Consider the following 17,644-nt stretch of genomic DNA (forward strand, 5'->3'; position numbering starts at 1 on the left):
TGTGTGTGTCTATATATACACATCTACACATCGAGGGTTTAAAGCTATAGGATCACTATGTTTTAGGGTCTTGTTTGTTTTTGGGCTGCGATCACAGTTCATCATTTTCATTAAAACTCGCACCTAAATCATACTGATTGTAGCTTTAACCAATTCATCCACTCTTATAGTCTCGTAACCACCGCGGTGTGAAATAAGAGCACTTATGCGCTATGGTATAAAAAAAAAAAATTTCAAAAAAGAAGTACACTTGAGACGTTTATCGATCCAATTTGGTTTTGTTCCTGTATTGGATTGTTTGCTAGACATTTCAGCTTCAGATGTGTGTAAAACACGCTGCAGTGGTGGTTATGTTGTGTGTGGATTGTGTTTGGCCCCTTACCGTATTAACTAGAACACGTATTGCTTTAATTGCTGTGTTTTGCTTTTGTAACTTCCCAATTAGTTTACGAGCTCGTACGCGTTTGTCCAAGCCAAAGGGTCTTCGTGACGTTCGAACGAATGACACGGAAATATCGTTAAGCTGTTTTGTCTCGTAACAATTTGTTATTTCTTTCCTCCCCTACGAATCAAGCACTGTAAATACTTTGTGCATCATCAACAAATCAATAGTCAGATACAACTGTGAAAGAAAGGCAAAAAAAAAAAAAAGAAGCAGCTATGATCGATGTAGGTGGGATAGATGATGTCATAACCTTGCTTTGGGTGCTTCGCCTGTAAGAAGGAAAAGATGAAGCAAGTGTTACACGATATAGAATTTATTTGTTATTAATTCAGCTTAATCCTGGGTTTAGAAAGCCCAGACACTAGTGCAATACTTCTCTTAGCATTACATTTCAATGCCAGATCAGAAGCATGGAAGGTGTAAATCCATATAGGGTTTTTTGTTTTCTTTTTTCCCCCCCTGCCTCCGCTGCGCAGCTAGAGACATCACACAACACAAACTCCACTGCTGTTCATTCTGTAAACAGGTAGTGCCTAAGATTTGGCTAGGCCAGGCTCTTCAGTGAAATATGTTTTAGATTTTACCGTCACAGTTATGTAATGGGAAGAACAAGAAGAAGAGGAAGAGAAAACTCATCGCTGCTTGGATTGTATGTGAAACGTGAATGTTTTATGGTAGCAATGTATAGACTACAATCACAAATACACTAAAACTCAACGGCACAGCTGATCACCTGAAATCTAAGCTCTCACACACATAGTAATAAGTAATGCCCTTCTCCTGAGAAGAGTTTGAATCGTTAGAAGATTGTAAATCATTTTCTCCAAATCAGGGATATTTATGATCTCTTGTACTACAGCATGGTTTCAGCTAAAAATGTGAAACACCCCCATTAATCAGTAACTGAAGGAAACGCCTGACACGACGACGATGTCCTAGAGATTATCAAGAACCGTTCGGACTTCGGACTTTTCGCCGACTCCGTTCAGGAAACCGAACTGACCACAGAACCCATGCATGATGATCCGACTCTCCTGCTCACTATTTTAAACCTTGCAGCTTATGTTTCATTTGAATGACGTGTATCTGTCAACATGGCTCCCACTGACATCTGTGTGATTTCATTTTGTTCACAAAATGCCTTAAGATAAAAGGACATCTCTCCGTGCCCCAGAAGCCAAATTACAATGGTTCTTACAAACTATGGTACAATTTGACAATAATCTGGAGTGGAGTCAGATGTCCTCAGGGACTCTGTTTAAATAAAAAATAAATAATAATAAAAAAAAGAAGTATTGATTCTGAAGACACACAAAGAAAAGGTATTCTACTTGTAAAGCTATGATCAGGAATAAAATAAAATATATGTTTTGCATGTTTTGTTTTCATTGATTAATTTATTAGTATATTCCACACAATTCGTTAATTAAGATGATCACGGAAGTGTTTGCACTGCAAATTATTCATGTATATTTTAGTGGATTTACTTGGGCGGTGAGAGAGAGAGAGAAACAAAATGCCGGTGTGTTTTCACATTCTTCTGCGACCTGGTGGCCTCCATGCAGGCTTCCATCCATCTGCAGCTTTACACGCAGGCTTGGAGGACCGCATGAGCATGTTCTCTGTGTTATCAGCTGCTGTTCCATGCTCAGACGCCATAATATCCGTCTGAGAAACCCTTTTGGTACTAGCTTGCTCCAGTTCTGAGAGGGTTATGCTGAGCAGGTCCAGAGTCCTAGGAATCACGCTGACGACTCCTCCATAGTAGTTTTGAGCCTCGTTACAACTCAGACGGTTCACCGCATCATGTGGGTAACTGCAGAGAGGGCAGAGATAAATGGTACCACAAAGAAACAGGATAAACATTTATCCTGATTTCTTCTGTTTGTTTGTGCGTATCTCGTACTAAATAGTTTTAGATTGTCAAACAAAATACAACATGAAACAAAGGCAACCTGAGTAAACGGAAGCAAAAAAAAAAAAGTTATCCAACACCTGGTTGTGCCACCTGCAACCAAACGCTTGGAATTTTGGCCCACTCTTCTTTGCAGAACTGCTTTAATTCAGCCACACTGGAGGGTTTTTGAGCGAGAGCTGTCCGTTCAAGGTCCTGCCACAGCATCTCAATAGGGTTCAAGTCAGGACTTTGACTAGGCCACTCCAAAACTTTAATTTTGAGCCATTCAGAGGTGGACTTACTCCTATGCTTTGGATCATTGTCTTGCTGCATAATCCAGTTGCACTTGAATTTCAACTTACGGACGGAAGAGCGGACGTTCTCCTTTAGGATTTTCTGGTTGAAAACAGAATTCATGTTTCCCTTAATTATTGCAAGTTGCCCAGGCCCTGAAGCAGCAAAGCATCCCCACACCATCACACTTCCACCACCATGCTTGACCGTAGGTATGATGTTCTTTTTGTGGAGTTCTGTGTTTGGATTACGCCAGATGTAACGGGGCGCCTGTCTTCCAAACAGTTCCACTTTCGACTCCTCAATCCACAGAACATTCTCCCAAAAGGTTTGAGGATCATCAAGGTGTGTTTTGGAAAAATTCAGACAAGCCTTAATGATGTTCTGGGTCAGCAGTGGTTTTCACCTCGCCTCTATTCCATGGATGGCATTTTTGCCCACTGGCTTTCTGATAGTGGAGTCAGGAACAGTGACCTTTACTGATGAGAGGTCTGTAGTTCCTTTGATGTTGTCCTTTCATCTTTTGTGACTTGCTGGATGAGTCGTTGCTGGGCTCTTGGAGGAATTTTAGAAGGTTGGCCACTTCTGGGAAGGTTCACTACTGTGCAGAGTTTTTCCATTTGGAGATAGTGCCTCTCACTGTGATTCTTTGGAGTCCCAGAACCTTTGTAATAGCTTTGTAGCCCTTCCCAGACTGGTATTTCAATCACCTTCTTCCTCATCATTTCTGGAATTTCTTTCAACTTTGCCGCAGTGTGTTACTGGGTATGACCTTTTAACCTTTTAACTTCATGCTGTTTAAAAAGTTCTCCTGTGAATAAAAGAAAAATCTATAGACCCCTGTTAAAATTGCAGGTTTTTGTGATGCCAAAAAAATTTAAAACATGGTAAATCATGTCAGAACCTTTATTGTGAAGTTTTAACCTATTAATTAAAGTGAAAAACAATAAGAATAATTTTAGGGAAAATAAATGAATTTTTTTTTTTAAATATATATATATAATAACCTGGTTGCATAAGTGTGCACACTTCAGTTGAAGCAGCTTTCGATTTTATCACAGCATTCAATCTTTTTGTGCAAGAGTCAGTCAGTTTGCCACATCTCCTGTGCACAGCCCTCATCAGGTTGCCCCACAGATCTTTAATTGGAATCAGGTCTGGACTCTGGCTGACTCATTCCACAACCTTGAACTTATTTTGGTGAAGCCAATCCTTTGTTGATCTGGAGGTTTGCTTTGGGTCGTTGTCATGCTGAAGGTGAAATTCCTCTTCACCTTAAAGTGTTTTAGCAGAAGACTTAAGGTTTTGCGCCAAAATTTGACTAGTATTTGGAGCGATTCATTACTCCCTCCACCCTGATGCTAAAGAAAAACAGCCCCAAAGTATGCTTCCCCATGGGGATGGTGGTCTTTTGGTTCTGTGCTATTATTTTGTGCCAAACTTCTTTTGATAGTATGGTCAAAAAGTTCAACTATGGTCTCATCAGACCATAACACATTATTCCACATTTTGGGTTTGGGGAGATTTGATGCATTTATTTATTTATTTATTTATTTATTGGTTAAAAATGGCTTCCGTCATGCCACCCTACCCCATCGCCCAGATATATGAAGAATTCAGGAGATTGTCACATGTAGGAAGCAACCGGTACTAGCCAGAAATTGCTGCAATTCTTTTACTGTTGTTGTAGGCCTCTTTGCAGTCTCCCTGACCAGTTTTCTCCTGATCTTCATCAATTTTAGAGGGACGTCCTGTTCTTAGTAGTCACCGTCGTGCCATATTTCCTCCACTTGTTGATTATTGTCTTTACAGTGTTCCATGGTGTATCCAATATCTTGGAAAAAAATTTAACCCACTCCTGATTGATATTTTTTAACGGTGAGATCCCGTACCTGCTTTCTAAGCTCTTTGTGGCCCATGGCTCTTCCAGTTGGATGTTACCAAGAAGATGTCAGGAAAATCCTATAGGAACAGCTGTACTTTATTTGGGGTTAATTAGTCACTTTAATTGATGGCAGGTGTACACTAATTAGTATTTAACATGAGTTTGAATGTGATTTGGTTGATTATTATATTATAAAAGGGTGTGCACACTCATCCAAGCTGGGTATTGGGGTATTGGAAGTTTTTTGTTTTTCTCTATGCTCCCCCCCCCCCCCCCCCAAATAAATAAATAAATAAATAAATAAATATTTCTAGGTGTTTGTCACTTGATATTTATACGTTGCAATTTCACAATAACGGCGAAAAAGTTTCTGACATGATTTAACCTAGTTTCATTTTCTTTTACATCACAAAAATCCTGCAATTTTAACAGGGGTGTGTCACCTTTTTCTATCCACTCTACTTAAGTGTTGATTTGATTGAACAGGGTTTGCAGTAATCAGGCCTGGTTGTGTCTAGTCCAGCTGAACCCCATTATGAATTCAGTTTCATAGATTTGGGGAATTAATAACTACGGGAGCAAATACATTTTCACAGAGGCACAGTTTGTACTGGGTAATGTTTTTGCTTCAATACATAGCATCATCATTTAAAAACTGTATTTTGTGTTTCCTCAGATTGCCTTTGTTTTAATTTTTGAAACAATTTAGTACGAGACATACCCAAAAATAGAAGAAATCAGAAAAATCAGCAAATACCTTTTCACAGCACTGAATGAGCCGGCCATTTAGTCATTCATCTTATAACATGACACTGTTGAATTAATTGAATCTGATTGGTTGGCAGGTGTTGATTAATTTTCATAGCAGCAGCTCTGAATGTAGTTCTGGCTGTAATTCGAATGATCTGTTTATATTAACACGCTCGTTCTAATATGTTATTGTATGGGACTTGATCCGGGCGATGATAAACGGATTGTTATTTAACAAAGATGTATAAGGACATATAAGGTGTGTATGTAACGATCAGTAAGTTTTCTGACATGGGAAAATCTTCAGTATGGAGGATGTGGGTGTTTTGTGTCTTATTAACTTACATGAAAGAGAAAAAAAAGAGCAGCTGATGAGGAAAAGCTGTTATAACATCAGTGTCTCATGGATGTTCCACAATGTTAAATGTAACAGTAAACGGATGTTCTTTAACAAATGAAAACTTGTAATCATTGACAAATTGCTGTGGTGTAAGAGGAATAAAACACTTCAGGATGTGATGTTATTGGAAAGGAATCAACTTTGTAGTGGTAATAAAGTCCCTTCACATTGGGGTACATCCCACCACCTTGTCATTGATTATTTTCCTGGAACAGCACTCCCACAAGGGTTTTACCTACTTCTTTACTTAATGTGTAAACATGCATTGTCTCTTAACTGTGCTTGGAACTGGCTGAAGTCACAGTCAGGGCTGAAAACATTCCTGCAAGTGTCCAGAGCTTTACTTGAGTGGTTCTGGACTGATGCTAAAAATTCAATTTTTTGAAACGCCGCCCTGAGAGCGTCCATGATGTCCAGGAAGAGTGAGAAGACCCGCCTGTCTGTGGCATTGCTGCAGTGGTGTGTCATGTACCGTTGCACCTAAACACAGAATGACACATTTTTATACAGTATTAAATAAATTACTTGCATTCATTTATACAGCAGTGAATGTGCTTAGTTGCTCCTGGCCAATTCCTATTTTAGGGCCAAGCATTAGACCTGTTAGATGGACTGTAACACAAAAAATATACAATATAGCCATTTTGTTTATTTATTTTACTTATTTATTATGCTAGGAAGTTTTACAGTATCATTAATAATACAGATCGGAATTGATGAGTAAGCATGCAGTCAGGTTTCACTATAAATGTTAAACATAACAGTGTACAGAAAGGTAATACAATACAAATCAACTGCTGCTTCTTCATGTCCGTTTTGATACACTTCATAAACTCTAGAAAGAGTTTTGGATTTTAAAAGAGAGGAAAAATACACTGGATGTCCTTTTATTTTCTGCAGATACGGGATTAACATGTCAGGAGTATGATTGGATTCATTACAATGCTACCTAAGAGCAAGTTGTGCATCCTTTGACTTGGTTTGATGAGGCTATATTCCAGTTTCAGAAATTTAAAAATGCTCTTTTCTTGTTTTACAGTCATGAGATTTTTTTTTTTTTCAGAAGTGAAATTTCACATGAATTTACAATTTAATGTGACATTTATACGTTTGGTAGATAGACACATTATGTTTGACACATTTTCACATGCAGAGCAGGTGTTTTTTTATTCTACACACATGGTTTGTGGGATTATTTATCACATAGGCTATTATCCATCAAGCACTTTTCCATACTGCTTATCCTACACAGGGTTGTGGGGGAGCCTGGAACCTATCCCAAGGAACTTGGGGCACCTGCCAGGGGACAACCTGGATAGGGTACCAACCCATCGCAGGGCACAATGAATTTTTGGGGAGGATTTGAACCCCTACCCCCAGAGATGCAAGGCACAACATGCTAACCACTAAGCCACGTGCCCCCTACATAGGCTATTATTATTATTATTATTAATATTATTATTATTATTAGTAGTAGTAGTAGTAAGTAGTAGTAGTATGTGTGTTCATTTGTAATCACACATTGCTCACATAATCACGAACGATCACATGTAAAATGTCCACTATATGGCCAAAAGTATGTGGACAGCTGATCATCACACCCACACCCATATGTGCTTGTTGAACATCCCATTCCAGCTTAGCCCCCCTTTTGCTTCTATAAAAAGCTCCACTCTTCTGGGAAGGCTTTCCACTAGGTTTTGGAGCGTGGCTGTGGGGATTTGTGCTCATTCAGCCACAAGCACATTAGTGAGGTCAGGCAGTGATGTTGGGGTGCAGTCGGCATTCCAGTTCATCCCAAAGGTGTTCAGTAGGGTTGAGGTCAAGGCTCGGTGCAGTTCTTCTACTCCAACCCTGGCAAACATGGAGCTCACACAGGGGCATTGTTATGCTGGAACAGGGTTGGGCCTCTTAGTTCCAGTGAAGGGAATGCTTCACTTTGAATGCTACAGCATACAAAGACATTCTATACAATTGTGTGCTTTTTTAAACGTTGTGAGAACAGTTTGTGGAAGACTTACATATGGGTGTGATGCTGAGGTGTCCACATACTTTTGGCTTTAAATTTTTTAACCTGCTGAACCATAAACTGCAAAACTGCTTGCCTGGATTTTAAAATGAGTACAGAGTGTAGAGGTTTTGCTGACCTGTGTGACAGTAGACACGGGTTGTGTCCGGTGGTACGCGTGCTCTCGGGAGCGCTCCAGCGCCGCTATGAAGCTGAACTGCTGCTGCTTAAAGAGCTGATGCTTCTCAGTAACCAACAACAACATCTTTCTCACTTCATCCATTCTGTCTCACTCATATAATACACTCATACCGACACAACACACACTACAATTTCAGTATCGCTATGCTGAGAAAACACACTAATAATAATAATAATAATAATAATAATAATAATAATAATAATACATTTACATGTATTCATGTAGCAGACGCTTTTATCCAAAGCGACTTACAAATGAGGAAATACAAGCAAAGATAATAATAATAATAATAATAATAACAATAATAACAAAATAATAATAATAATAATAATATCTACACACTTACACACCCCTGCTGAAAAAAGCAAACAATAGAAACATAACAGAAATTTTAATGGTCCATCCACCATCCATTTTCTATACCACTTATCCTACCGGGTCGTGGGGAACCTGGAGCCTATCCCAGAGATCATGGGGCACAAGGCAGGGTACACCCTGGGTGCCAAGCCATCGCAAGGCACAATCACATACACATTCACACACTACGGACGCTTTGGACATGCCAGTCAGCCTACCATGCATGTCTTTGGACTGGAGGAGGAAACTGGAGTACCCGGAGGAAACCCCCGCAGCATAGGGAGAACATGCGAACTCCACGCACATAGGGCCACAGCGAGACTCGAACCCCCAACCTGGAGGTGTGAGCCACTGTGCACTCAAATTTTAATGGTTTCCACCACAAATACCATTACAAACCATCAGGTGACCATTAAAACCATTAATGGTCCTTAATGGTAACCACTAGACATACTGTAACATGCCACCAATAGAAGGCAACAAAGTACCAATAGAAACCCACAGGGACTATTACAGTTTCCATTCAAACCAAATACAATTCCCATTATAACCATTAAAACCATTACAAATTCTATGAGAGTTTCTATTTTTTAATTATTTATTTATTTATTTATTTATTTATTTTAGAAAGGACACTTTGCTCTAAATGAAACCTTTTCAGTTTACGCTATACTCTTAAATGAGACTTCGATTTAGATCTAAAAATGACTATAATCATTCACACGTCGTTAAATTTACCAGAGAAGAAGAAAACGTGCCTGTCGTGTTCGCTTTCGAAATTCCTTCCTGCACGAGCTAATGTGGTGGCGTTGCTCGGAAACCGTACACAGTTCGGAGAGCGCTTGATGCGCATGCGCACGGCCACGAAGACGATAGGCCGAGCCTGTAACCATTGGCAACAAGTGTAGGAAGACGCACAGCTTCAAGAGTGCAAGTTTTTACCGCTGGTTTAATTACTATTATTATTATTATTATTGGACACGTAAAAGAAGAACAACAACGTTGTCTTTAGCTGTGGTAATAAAAAAGGTTAGTGACTGAAAGTAAGTATATTCGACCTATACCTCTCATACAGTTAAAAAGAGAGAGAGAGAGAGATACTGGGATACCGAATTAGCCGCTCTTGCTAGCTTGTACATACGTCGACTCGTCCGCCATATTGGAAAGGGCCATATCTCTATTTCTATAGAGTCTATGGAGAGAGGCACGTCTACAGTGTTTAAAAAAATTCTATCTTCACTATAATTGTTTTTAATTTACCTCGTTAAACACGTTTTTGCAAAGAAATTTCCGCATATCTCTGAAGTAAACGAAAATACACATGTACTATAAATATTCTGACTATTATTAAATATTCTGAGCCTGTTATTGTTATTGACACGTTCAAATGTACTGGACAATTGAAAAGAAAAAAAAAACCAAGTTCTTACATCTTTTCTTCTTTTCCATTCTCTCTCCTCTCTTCTCTTTTTAATGACATTACATTCTTATTGCTAAAGATGGATGCAACCGTCAAACCTTTAAGGATTCCCCCTGAAATGTCTGTTTATGCAGAGAAGCATGAAATATTCGACCTTATTCAGGTAAGTAACATCCTGACTCTCTGTATACTATCAATAAACCAGTCACCAAAATAAACCAATAACCAAATCCTTCTGTTACACAGACCCTAGTGAGAAACCTGGTGATAGACAAGCCAGAAGATCCCATTCAGTACCTGATCAGGCTGCTGAAGAGGGAAAGTGTAGAAGGTGAGACCTCTACAACTGTGTGTAGGAGTTTCTACAACAATCTAGGTTTGAATAAACTACAGGTTTATTTATAGCAACATTTAAAGGTGCATTAGGTAAGATGTGTGGCTTATGGTGGCTCAAATAGAGTTAGTCTTAGCAAGGAATGTCATGACATCAGTTTCAAGTGTAATCAGACATTCAACTGCTGGAAAGCCGAGATACAACTCTATAAATATGCAACTTCTCCTTATAATGATTCATGAGGATGTTTGGGGCTGTGTCTATAAAAATACTGACAAGAGGCCAATCCAAACACAAACAAACTTTCCGGACCGGAAGGCAAGTTTCCAGTTTTATCCAGATAGGTTCTGTGACAATAGCTTAAACTATTTATTTGTATTGCACCTTGAATGTACTGACTGGTCTAAATACATGAACGTCTTGAATCTACCAGCAGGTGGCAGACTATTACTATATAAGCGAATGAAAATGTGCGGTGTTTAATCAAATAAGTCAGCGGACCATAAATCACACAATTTAGCTGGTGTGTTTGGTTCTGATGACAGATTTACATTTATAAAAATTGTTTTAGTGCCAAGAGTTGTGATACTGGGCCCACCAGCCTCTGGGAAAACAACAGTAGTAAGTATTATTATTATTATTATTATTATTAGTAGTAGTAGTAGTAGTAGTAGTAGTGATGGTGGTAGTTATTATTATTATTATTATTATTATTATTATTAGTAGTAGTAGTAGTAGTAGTAGTAGTAGCAGTAGTATTATATGTACATATTTTTACATGACCTCATGCAGCATTGTAATGATTCACTTTTTGATGTATTTCATACTTCAAATCTATTATAAATCAAACTGTAAGATATAAAAGATATGTAACACTACACTTTTAGCAAAACTGCAAATATGTCGCAGGATAAAGTCCAGTCACATTCATATCCTCTCAATTATTTATTCCAGTTGAGTTTTCACCACAAAATGTCCTCCATCTGGGATTCTCAATAATACTCTGTCTTCACAATTTGTGTGTGTGTGTGTGTGTGTGTGTGTGTGTGTGTGTGTTTTATCTCATATTCTATTTCAAATTGATCTCTTTTTTTTTTGTCACAGGCTAAAAAGTTGTGTGAGCGCATCGGTGCTGTTCATATAACCTCTAGCAGCATCCTTAAGGATGACACTGAGCTGACCAGAGCCATAAGGCAGTACACAGAGGAGGGTCAGGTGGGACTTTTATCACTCACTTCAGTTTTACAATGACTGTACTGTATATGCATGTGTGAGGAGTCATCCAATAAAGCCTTTAATAGCCCAAATAAACAGTAATGATTAAATACACACATAGCAATGTGGTGATTAACATCAGGGTGAGCTGCAGTGGTGGAAAGAGTACAAAACACACTGAGCTGAGTAAAAGCAATTAAGAAAATTATACTCAAGTAGTAAATAAGTCATCTGGTATAAAAAAAAAAAATACTTTCCAAACTATGTCTACGATTGACGCAACTAATTGTTCTATACCTGAGGAATGCATTTCTGAACAATTATATTAACTATCCAAGTGAGCTATGCTCAGGTGAACACCACCTCCTTGTGCCTTGTTCCCCAAACCCCCTGGGATACTCTCCAAGCTCCCCGTGACCCTGTGTAGGATAAGCGGAATGGAAAATGGATAGATGGAGGATAATAATAATAATAATAATAATAATAATAATAATAATAATAATAATAATAATGTGGCAGCTGTCTGAGTTAAACTTGGATGAATGTTTTTTTTTTCCTTTCTTCCCCTACATTATATAACACCTTTTGAACATGGGGTAAGAGTGAAGATTTTGAAAGTAGTTGTATGTTCTTGTCCTTCTGCTAGGAGATCCCACAAGACCTCTGGATCAAGTTGATTGAGGAACGGCTGTCAAAAGCTGACTGTGTGAGACGGGTAAGAATTGAGGCTTTTCCTCCACAATGTCATCTGTAAATTGACTCCATTACTGACACATTAGGAATCAGTTTCATTATATTAATACTAGTAGTTGGTTGTTTTATTCAATAAAGATTTACATGATTTAAGATAGCTATATAAGTGATAAGCTGATAATTTATTTTTAGAGTATGTAAGCAGAGTTTATTTTAGAGAATCAGTATTTTAGATATTTTGGAAAGAACAAAACATTAGTAGGTGACTTAAGTATAATAATATATTTGAATGATATATTTATATTATCAACTCCTCTATCTCAAAATTCCAAAGCTTTCATTTTGGGGTACTTCATTTGTGACTTTGAACACACATCTAAAAGTTTTTCATCTTTTTTTATTGAAATGATTGAAACCTATGAAGTTGCATAATGCCAGCATCGTGTTGGAGTCATTTTAAACATGAATCTACAACAAAGCTGGTTTCATATTGTTGAAAATCCTTGAGTGGATCATTTTGTGCTTCAGCAGATATGTAACAATTTAAAAATAATTACTATGAGAAACCAATCTATTAAATACAGAATATGCGTGTGTGTGTGTGTGTGTGTGTGTGTGACAAATAAAGGTATATATATATTAGAAGAAGTCTTTACTTGTCACATATACATTACAGCACAGTGAAATTCTTTTCTTCACATGTCCTAGCTTGTTAGGAAGCTGGGGTCAGAGCGCAGGGTCAGCCATAATATGGCACCCGTGGAGCAGAGAGGTTTAAGTGCCCAACAGTAGCAGCTTGGTGGTGCTGGGGCTTGAACCCCCGACTTTCTGATCAGTAACCCAGAGCCTGTACCGCTGAGCCACCACTGCCCTGGTATATAGACTCAGCAAAAAAAATTAAACATCCTCTCACATTTAATTGCTTTTATTTCCAGCAAATTTCTTAACATGTGTAAATATTTGTATTAACATAAAAAGATTTCACAACTGAGACATAAACTGAACAAGTTTCACAGACATTTGACAAACAGAAATGGAATAATGAGTCCCTGAACAAAGGGGGGGTCAATATTAAAAGTAACAGTCAGTATCTGGTGGCATCAGCTGCTTTAAGTACTACAGTGCATCTCATCCGCATGGATTGAACCAGATTTGTCATTTGCTGTGAGATGTTCCTCCACTCTTCCACCCAGGAATTTGCAAGTTCTTGATCACGTCTTGGGGACACACACGGTTACATGTAATTTTCCACTGCAAGGACGATCAGCTGTCCTTCCTGTCTCCCTGTAGCACTGTCTCAGGCGTCTTACATTACAGACATTGCAGTTTATTGCTCTGGACACATCTGCAGTCCTCATGCCTCTCTGCAGCAGGCTTATGATATGTTCACGCAGGTGAGCAGGACCCCTAGACATCTTTCTTCTGGTGTTTTTCAGAGTCAGTAGAACGGTCTCTTTAGTGTCCTAAGTTATTGTAACTGTGACCTTAATTGCCTAGCGCCTGTAAACAATCAGTGTCTTAAGGACTGTTCCACAGGTGCATGTGCAGTAATTGTTTATGGTTCATTGAACAAGCATGAAAAACATCGTTTAAACCCTTTCCAATAAAGATCTGTAAAGCTTATTTGGATTTTACAAAATGATCTTTAAAATCAAAGATTTTCTTTTTTTTTGCTGAATACGTTATATGTTAAAAATAATAATAATAATTAATGGTTTCAAACACACATCCATGTGTTAAACATAGCACACTTACTGTATCTTACTTATACAGGGCTGAGTTTTCTAAAAGCATGAGTGCGCATCACAATGAACACAATGAAGTTCTGTATGTTAACTTTACAGTGCTTTAGGGAAAGAGGATTCAGTTTAAACCATTTTTTAAACCATTGCTATGTGTGTATTTGTATTCCCTGGAGTGCATCAGCATATTTTTTATATAATCTAAAAATGATATAAACCTGAAATATTTGTATCTGCTTTGACCTTATTTCGGGTCAAAACCTGGCTTAGAATCTGGTCACAATCTTATTTCTGATTAATTCTAACGACTCATTTCTATCTCTTGTATATTGATGAGTGTGTGTCGTTGTCATCACGATAGGCTTTTGAATCTGTCTTAATCACCTGAACTTCTATTGCGCTACTAAAGAGTCCTCCAATCAATTTTCATTCCTGCTTTTCAACCCACATAAATCCGAGTGGCCGTCAGATCACCCAGCATGCTCTCCTGTTCATCCTTCCTTTCTCTGATGTGTCACCTTCCTGTCTGCAAGTATGTGGAGAAATCTCTAAATCATTCAAAACTGCAAATGGCATTTTCTAATATTTCTTTTCAAACCGTGCAAATGGTTTCACTTAGCCCTGAATTTCATTCCTAAACTTTTTCCACTTGGCATCTATTAACTTTCTGTTTTTAATCTCGGTAGTTTATGATTAGTATCTGCTTTTAATCTTGGTGTAATGGGTGTTTATCCCTGCAGGCAAACTGTCTGGTGCTATTTATCAGCTTATTTAATTATATTGCCCCATGCTGATCTGCATAAGTGCAGTGAAATGAGGGAGAAACGGAGACGATTTTTCCTCTGTACATGAACACACCTGGCGAAGTGTCTCAAACAGTCAGTGCCATCGAATGAGCTGCCATCATCATTTAGTCTTTGAAGAAAATCATCAACCATATTTAGATTTATATTGAAACATTTCTGACGTGATTAATGACTCTGGTGCTAATTTCTAAGTCGGTGCTGTTTTTTCATTATTCGTGTGAGAAGTTTGCAGCTGTGTGCCATGATGATGTCACAGGGGGACATTGTTATTGTTAGTGCAGTTACAATGGTGTTACAAGATATCGGTTACGAGATATCGGTTACAGCTCCTAAAAACAAAAGAGCAAGCGCTTCTTTTGTCACTTAATCATCTCAGTAACGTTCAACGTCATATTAATGAGAGATCGTTGACATTGGACCAAACGTACTTACTTGGACGCAATGTCCTAGAATGCAGTTCAGCTATATGTGCTGAGTTACAGCAGAGACTCAGCTCGGCTAAGTAGATATGTACAACATGACAAGTATGACGTTGTTGAAGGTGGTATTAGCATGAAAGTTTAAGCTAGAGGAACTGGGGGGTGAGACAGCTGGACTGACTAAAAGACTAAAGCGCCGCTGCATCGCTCTCTTTTGGTAGAGATGAAGCAAGGGCTGAATCCAACTGGCACCACTAGCAGCAGATAGTCGAATGGAATTGTGGGTAATGAAGGAAACCAATAACCAAAAGTGGGGAAAAAAAAAGAATCAGAATTTCTTCACGGAATAAATCTTGGATGCCGTTGAAGATCACATGCTACTTATAAAGATTAATATGCAAGTCATTCCGGTGGAGTTTTCCTTTAAGTCACAAAAGAAAAGCTTGACAAAGCCACTAACACAGATGCAACACGGCTAAGCTTAATTGCTGTTTTCTGGGGGTTTTTTTTGCTACGTATGTGTTTGTACTTGAGTTTTTCCCCCCAACTATGCAACTCTGAATGTAATAATATCTAATCTAGGTCATATAGTTTATCTCCGCCTGTCAGTGCTTCTTACACTGCATTACTGTACGTACACCATCTCATGCTCTCTCTCTCTCACGAGGCTGCCGCTTGCAAACCCGACTAGTAATCTAGGGGGAAATCAAGAGAGTAGGGAAAGTTAGGAAGCGCAGGTAATGAATAGAGAATTAGTGTGAAGTCGCAAGTTAATGAACGCCCTCACAGTCGCAGACAAAGAACACGAAAAGTAAATTGGAAAAAAGAAGGCAAAGAAAGAATGAAAGATCTTGTAGCAAGTGTGGCAGTCCTCCAGATCCCTAATGAGACCTGCAAATAAAGTTCCACTGTCAGAATTTGCATAATGCCTTTAATTCTATATATAGAGAGACGGCGGAGATATGCAGGAAAGTTAGCAATTGAAGTTGGTTTGGAAAGTTTTGTGTGTGTGTGTGTGTGTGTTTTAAGCACAAATAATAGCTTTGAAAGGAAGCTGTACAGGACCTTTGTGTAGGGAGCTCAGTAGCGAGGTCAGGTGAGAGTTGTGTCAGAGTGTTGGCTCTCGGTGTCCTGCCCTGCCTGCTGTTGAGCTGGTGACATCTGCTCCTCTCATGTCTCTCCTGTGATAGGGAGCATCACTGCAGATGTTCCAGCGTTAGGGTCTCGGTCAGAGCGCAGCACCCCGGCACTATGTCGTCTTTTTGATGTGCGGATGAAAAGGAATCCTGCAAGCCACTGCAGGACTCTGGGGACAGGAGGAGAATGTGTGTGTGTGTGGGGATGGGGGGTGTGGGGATGGGGGGTGAGGGGTGGGGGGTGGGGAGGGTTGTTCAGAGGCAGTCTCATTACAATTTCAATCAGGCCTGGGACCTGGCCTGGAATTCTCCTCCTGCCCTCGACCCTTCAGAACTAGATGCTTGAAGAGCCACTTCACTCTTTTTGACTCACCTGTCTTCAGACCTGGAGAATGGTTCTACACATGTAGCTTGCATTCCTGTTTCTGGTGTAGTCATTGTACAACGTTTTAACCTACGCACAGATGGGAAAAATTATACTTAAGTGAAATTATACAATGGATAATGTACTGAATTAAAAGTGGAAGTATCCAACCAAAAATGTACTTGAATGAAAGTAAAAAATAAGTACTTTTAAATGTACTAAGGCATTAAAAAAGTAAAAGGTTTACATTTCTTAGGGATAAAATGATGTTAGTCATGTTTTTGTGTGAAAAGATATTAGCTAAAATTTTCACATTTGATTTACTTCCTAGCCATTTTACGTTAGCATCTGGAATTGATGCTAGTCTAATCTGCCATTAGCAAAGAAAATAGGCTACCTTAGTTAAATGTAGCCAGTGAACCAGTAAAAAGTAGCATATTTAGCAAAACTTACTTCACTGCATGCGTTTTCAGATGGATCAAGTGGAGATCATGCTTTATATAAGTACACCCCATGGAAATTGTTGGCTTTTTTTTGACATTTTTGGACAAGCAATCATTTGATCATCTTTGAAACAGTGCCTATTAATGAAATTGATACTGTATACTTGAACAAAACCACAAGGAAAATGATCTTTTTCAATCATTTATTCAACAGAAATATAGAGAGATAGTGATATTCTTCTGTGGAAAAATGTAAATACACCCTTGGCCTCAGAAGCTAGTATTGCCTCCTTTAGCAGAAACGTCTTGTAGGCGTTTTAATTGTTCACCAGGCTTGCTGGAATTTCTGACCACTCTTCCATGCAGTATTCTTTCAGTTGCAAGACGTTTGAGGGTTTTCTTGCATGGACTGCGCGTATCAAATCCCCCCACAACATTTCAATGGGATTAAAATCTGGGCTTTGACTAGGCCGTTCCATAACCCTCCATTTCTTCTTTTTGAACCATTCCTTGGTGGATTTGCTCGTGTGCTTAGGATCATTATCCTGTTGAAAGGTCCACTTTCAGTTCAACTTCAACTTTAGAACAGATGGCCTCTCATTATCTTCAAGCACTCTTTGATATGATGCAGAATTCATAGTTGAATCAATGAATGCAAGCTGTCCAGTCCCTGAGGCAGCGAAGCAACTCCAATCCATAACATTTCCACCACCGTGCTTCACAGTTGGTATGAGGTGCTTCTCCTGAAAAGCTGTCTTTGGTCTGCACCAAACCTTTCTGCTGTTACTGTGGCCAAACAACTCTATCTTTGATTCTTCTGTCCAGAGCATGTTA

General features: G+C 38.8%; 2 protein-coding genes and 1 long non-coding RNA gene across 7 annotated transcripts in view; 1 reads left to right on the forward strand and 2 right to left on the reverse strand.

The window, feature by feature from the left end:
• Window positions 1–92: 92 nt before the first annotated feature.
• On the reverse strand, window positions 93–9,100 carry spaca9 (sperm acrosome associated 9). Of its 2 annotated transcripts, XM_053654048.1 has the most exons (5): window positions 8,977–9,100; window positions 7,819–7,984; window positions 5,949–6,151; window positions 1,933–2,261; window positions 93–714 (listed from the first exon to the last, which is right to left on the reverse strand). In XM_053654048.1, the coding sequence occupies exons 2-4, from the start codon at window positions 7,960–7,962 to the stop codon at window positions 1,976–1,978; spliced, it is 633 nt and encodes a 210-aa protein (XP_053510023.1). In that variant the 5' UTR covers window positions 7,963–7,984; window positions 8,977–9,100; the 3' UTR covers window positions 93–714; window positions 1,933–1,975. The 2 variants fall into 2 exon arrangements, with proteins under 2 accessions (XP_053510023.1, XP_053510022.1); XM_053654047.1 differs by lacking the exon at window positions 93–714 and having other exon boundaries at window positions 1,818–2,261.
• LOC128625595 (uncharacterized) lies at window positions 2,866–4,781 on the reverse strand. The gene is made up of 2 exons (XR_008388976.1): window positions 3,644–4,781; window positions 2,866–3,447 (listed from the first exon to the last, which is right to left on the reverse strand). It is a non-coding gene; the product is annotated as an uncharacterized LOC128625595 (long non-coding RNA).
• The window catches only part of ak8 (adenylate kinase 8), a 29,911-nt gene continuing 21,335 nt past the window's right edge, over window positions 9,069–17,644 (forward strand). Inside the window, exons 1-6 of one of the 4 annotated variants that reach the window (XM_053654046.1) lie at window positions 9,069–9,281; window positions 9,738–9,821; window positions 9,905–9,989; window positions 10,564–10,613; window positions 11,097–11,207; window positions 11,854–11,922. In XM_053654046.1, coding sequence (XP_053510021.1) covers window positions 9,738–9,821; window positions 9,905–9,989; window positions 10,564–10,613; window positions 11,097–11,207; window positions 11,854–11,922 — 399 coding nt within the window. In that variant the 5' untranslated portion in view covers window positions 9,069–9,281. The remainder of the gene's footprint in view (window positions 9,282–9,737; window positions 9,822–9,904; window positions 9,990–10,563; window positions 10,614–11,096; window positions 11,208–11,853; window positions 11,923–17,644) is intronic. The other 3 variants (XM_053654045.1, XM_053654043.1, XM_053654044.1) reach the window with 3 other exon arrangements.

The sequence above is a fragment of the Ictalurus furcatus genome, chromosome 22, assembly GCF_023375685.1.
Source record: "Ictalurus furcatus strain D&B chromosome 22, Billie_1.0, whole genome shotgun sequence".
NCBI lineage: Eukaryota > Metazoa > Chordata > Actinopteri > Siluriformes > Ictaluridae > Ictalurus > Ictalurus furcatus.

Bases quoted from the DNA above. Each gene is read 5' to 3' on its own strand.
- spaca9 (XM_053654048.1), bottom strand. From the start codon at position 7,962: ATGGATGAAGTGAGAAAGATGTTGTTGTTGGTTACTGAGAAGCATCAG. The intron at 6,152-7,818 runs GTCAGCAAAACC...TTCTGTGTTTAG, and splicing joins CCGTGTCTACTGTCACACAG to GTGCAACGGTACATGACACA. The intron at 2,262-5,948 runs GTTAAGAGACAA...CCCTCTCTGCAG, and splicing joins TTCAGCCAGTTCCAAGCACA to TTACCCACATGATGCGGTGA.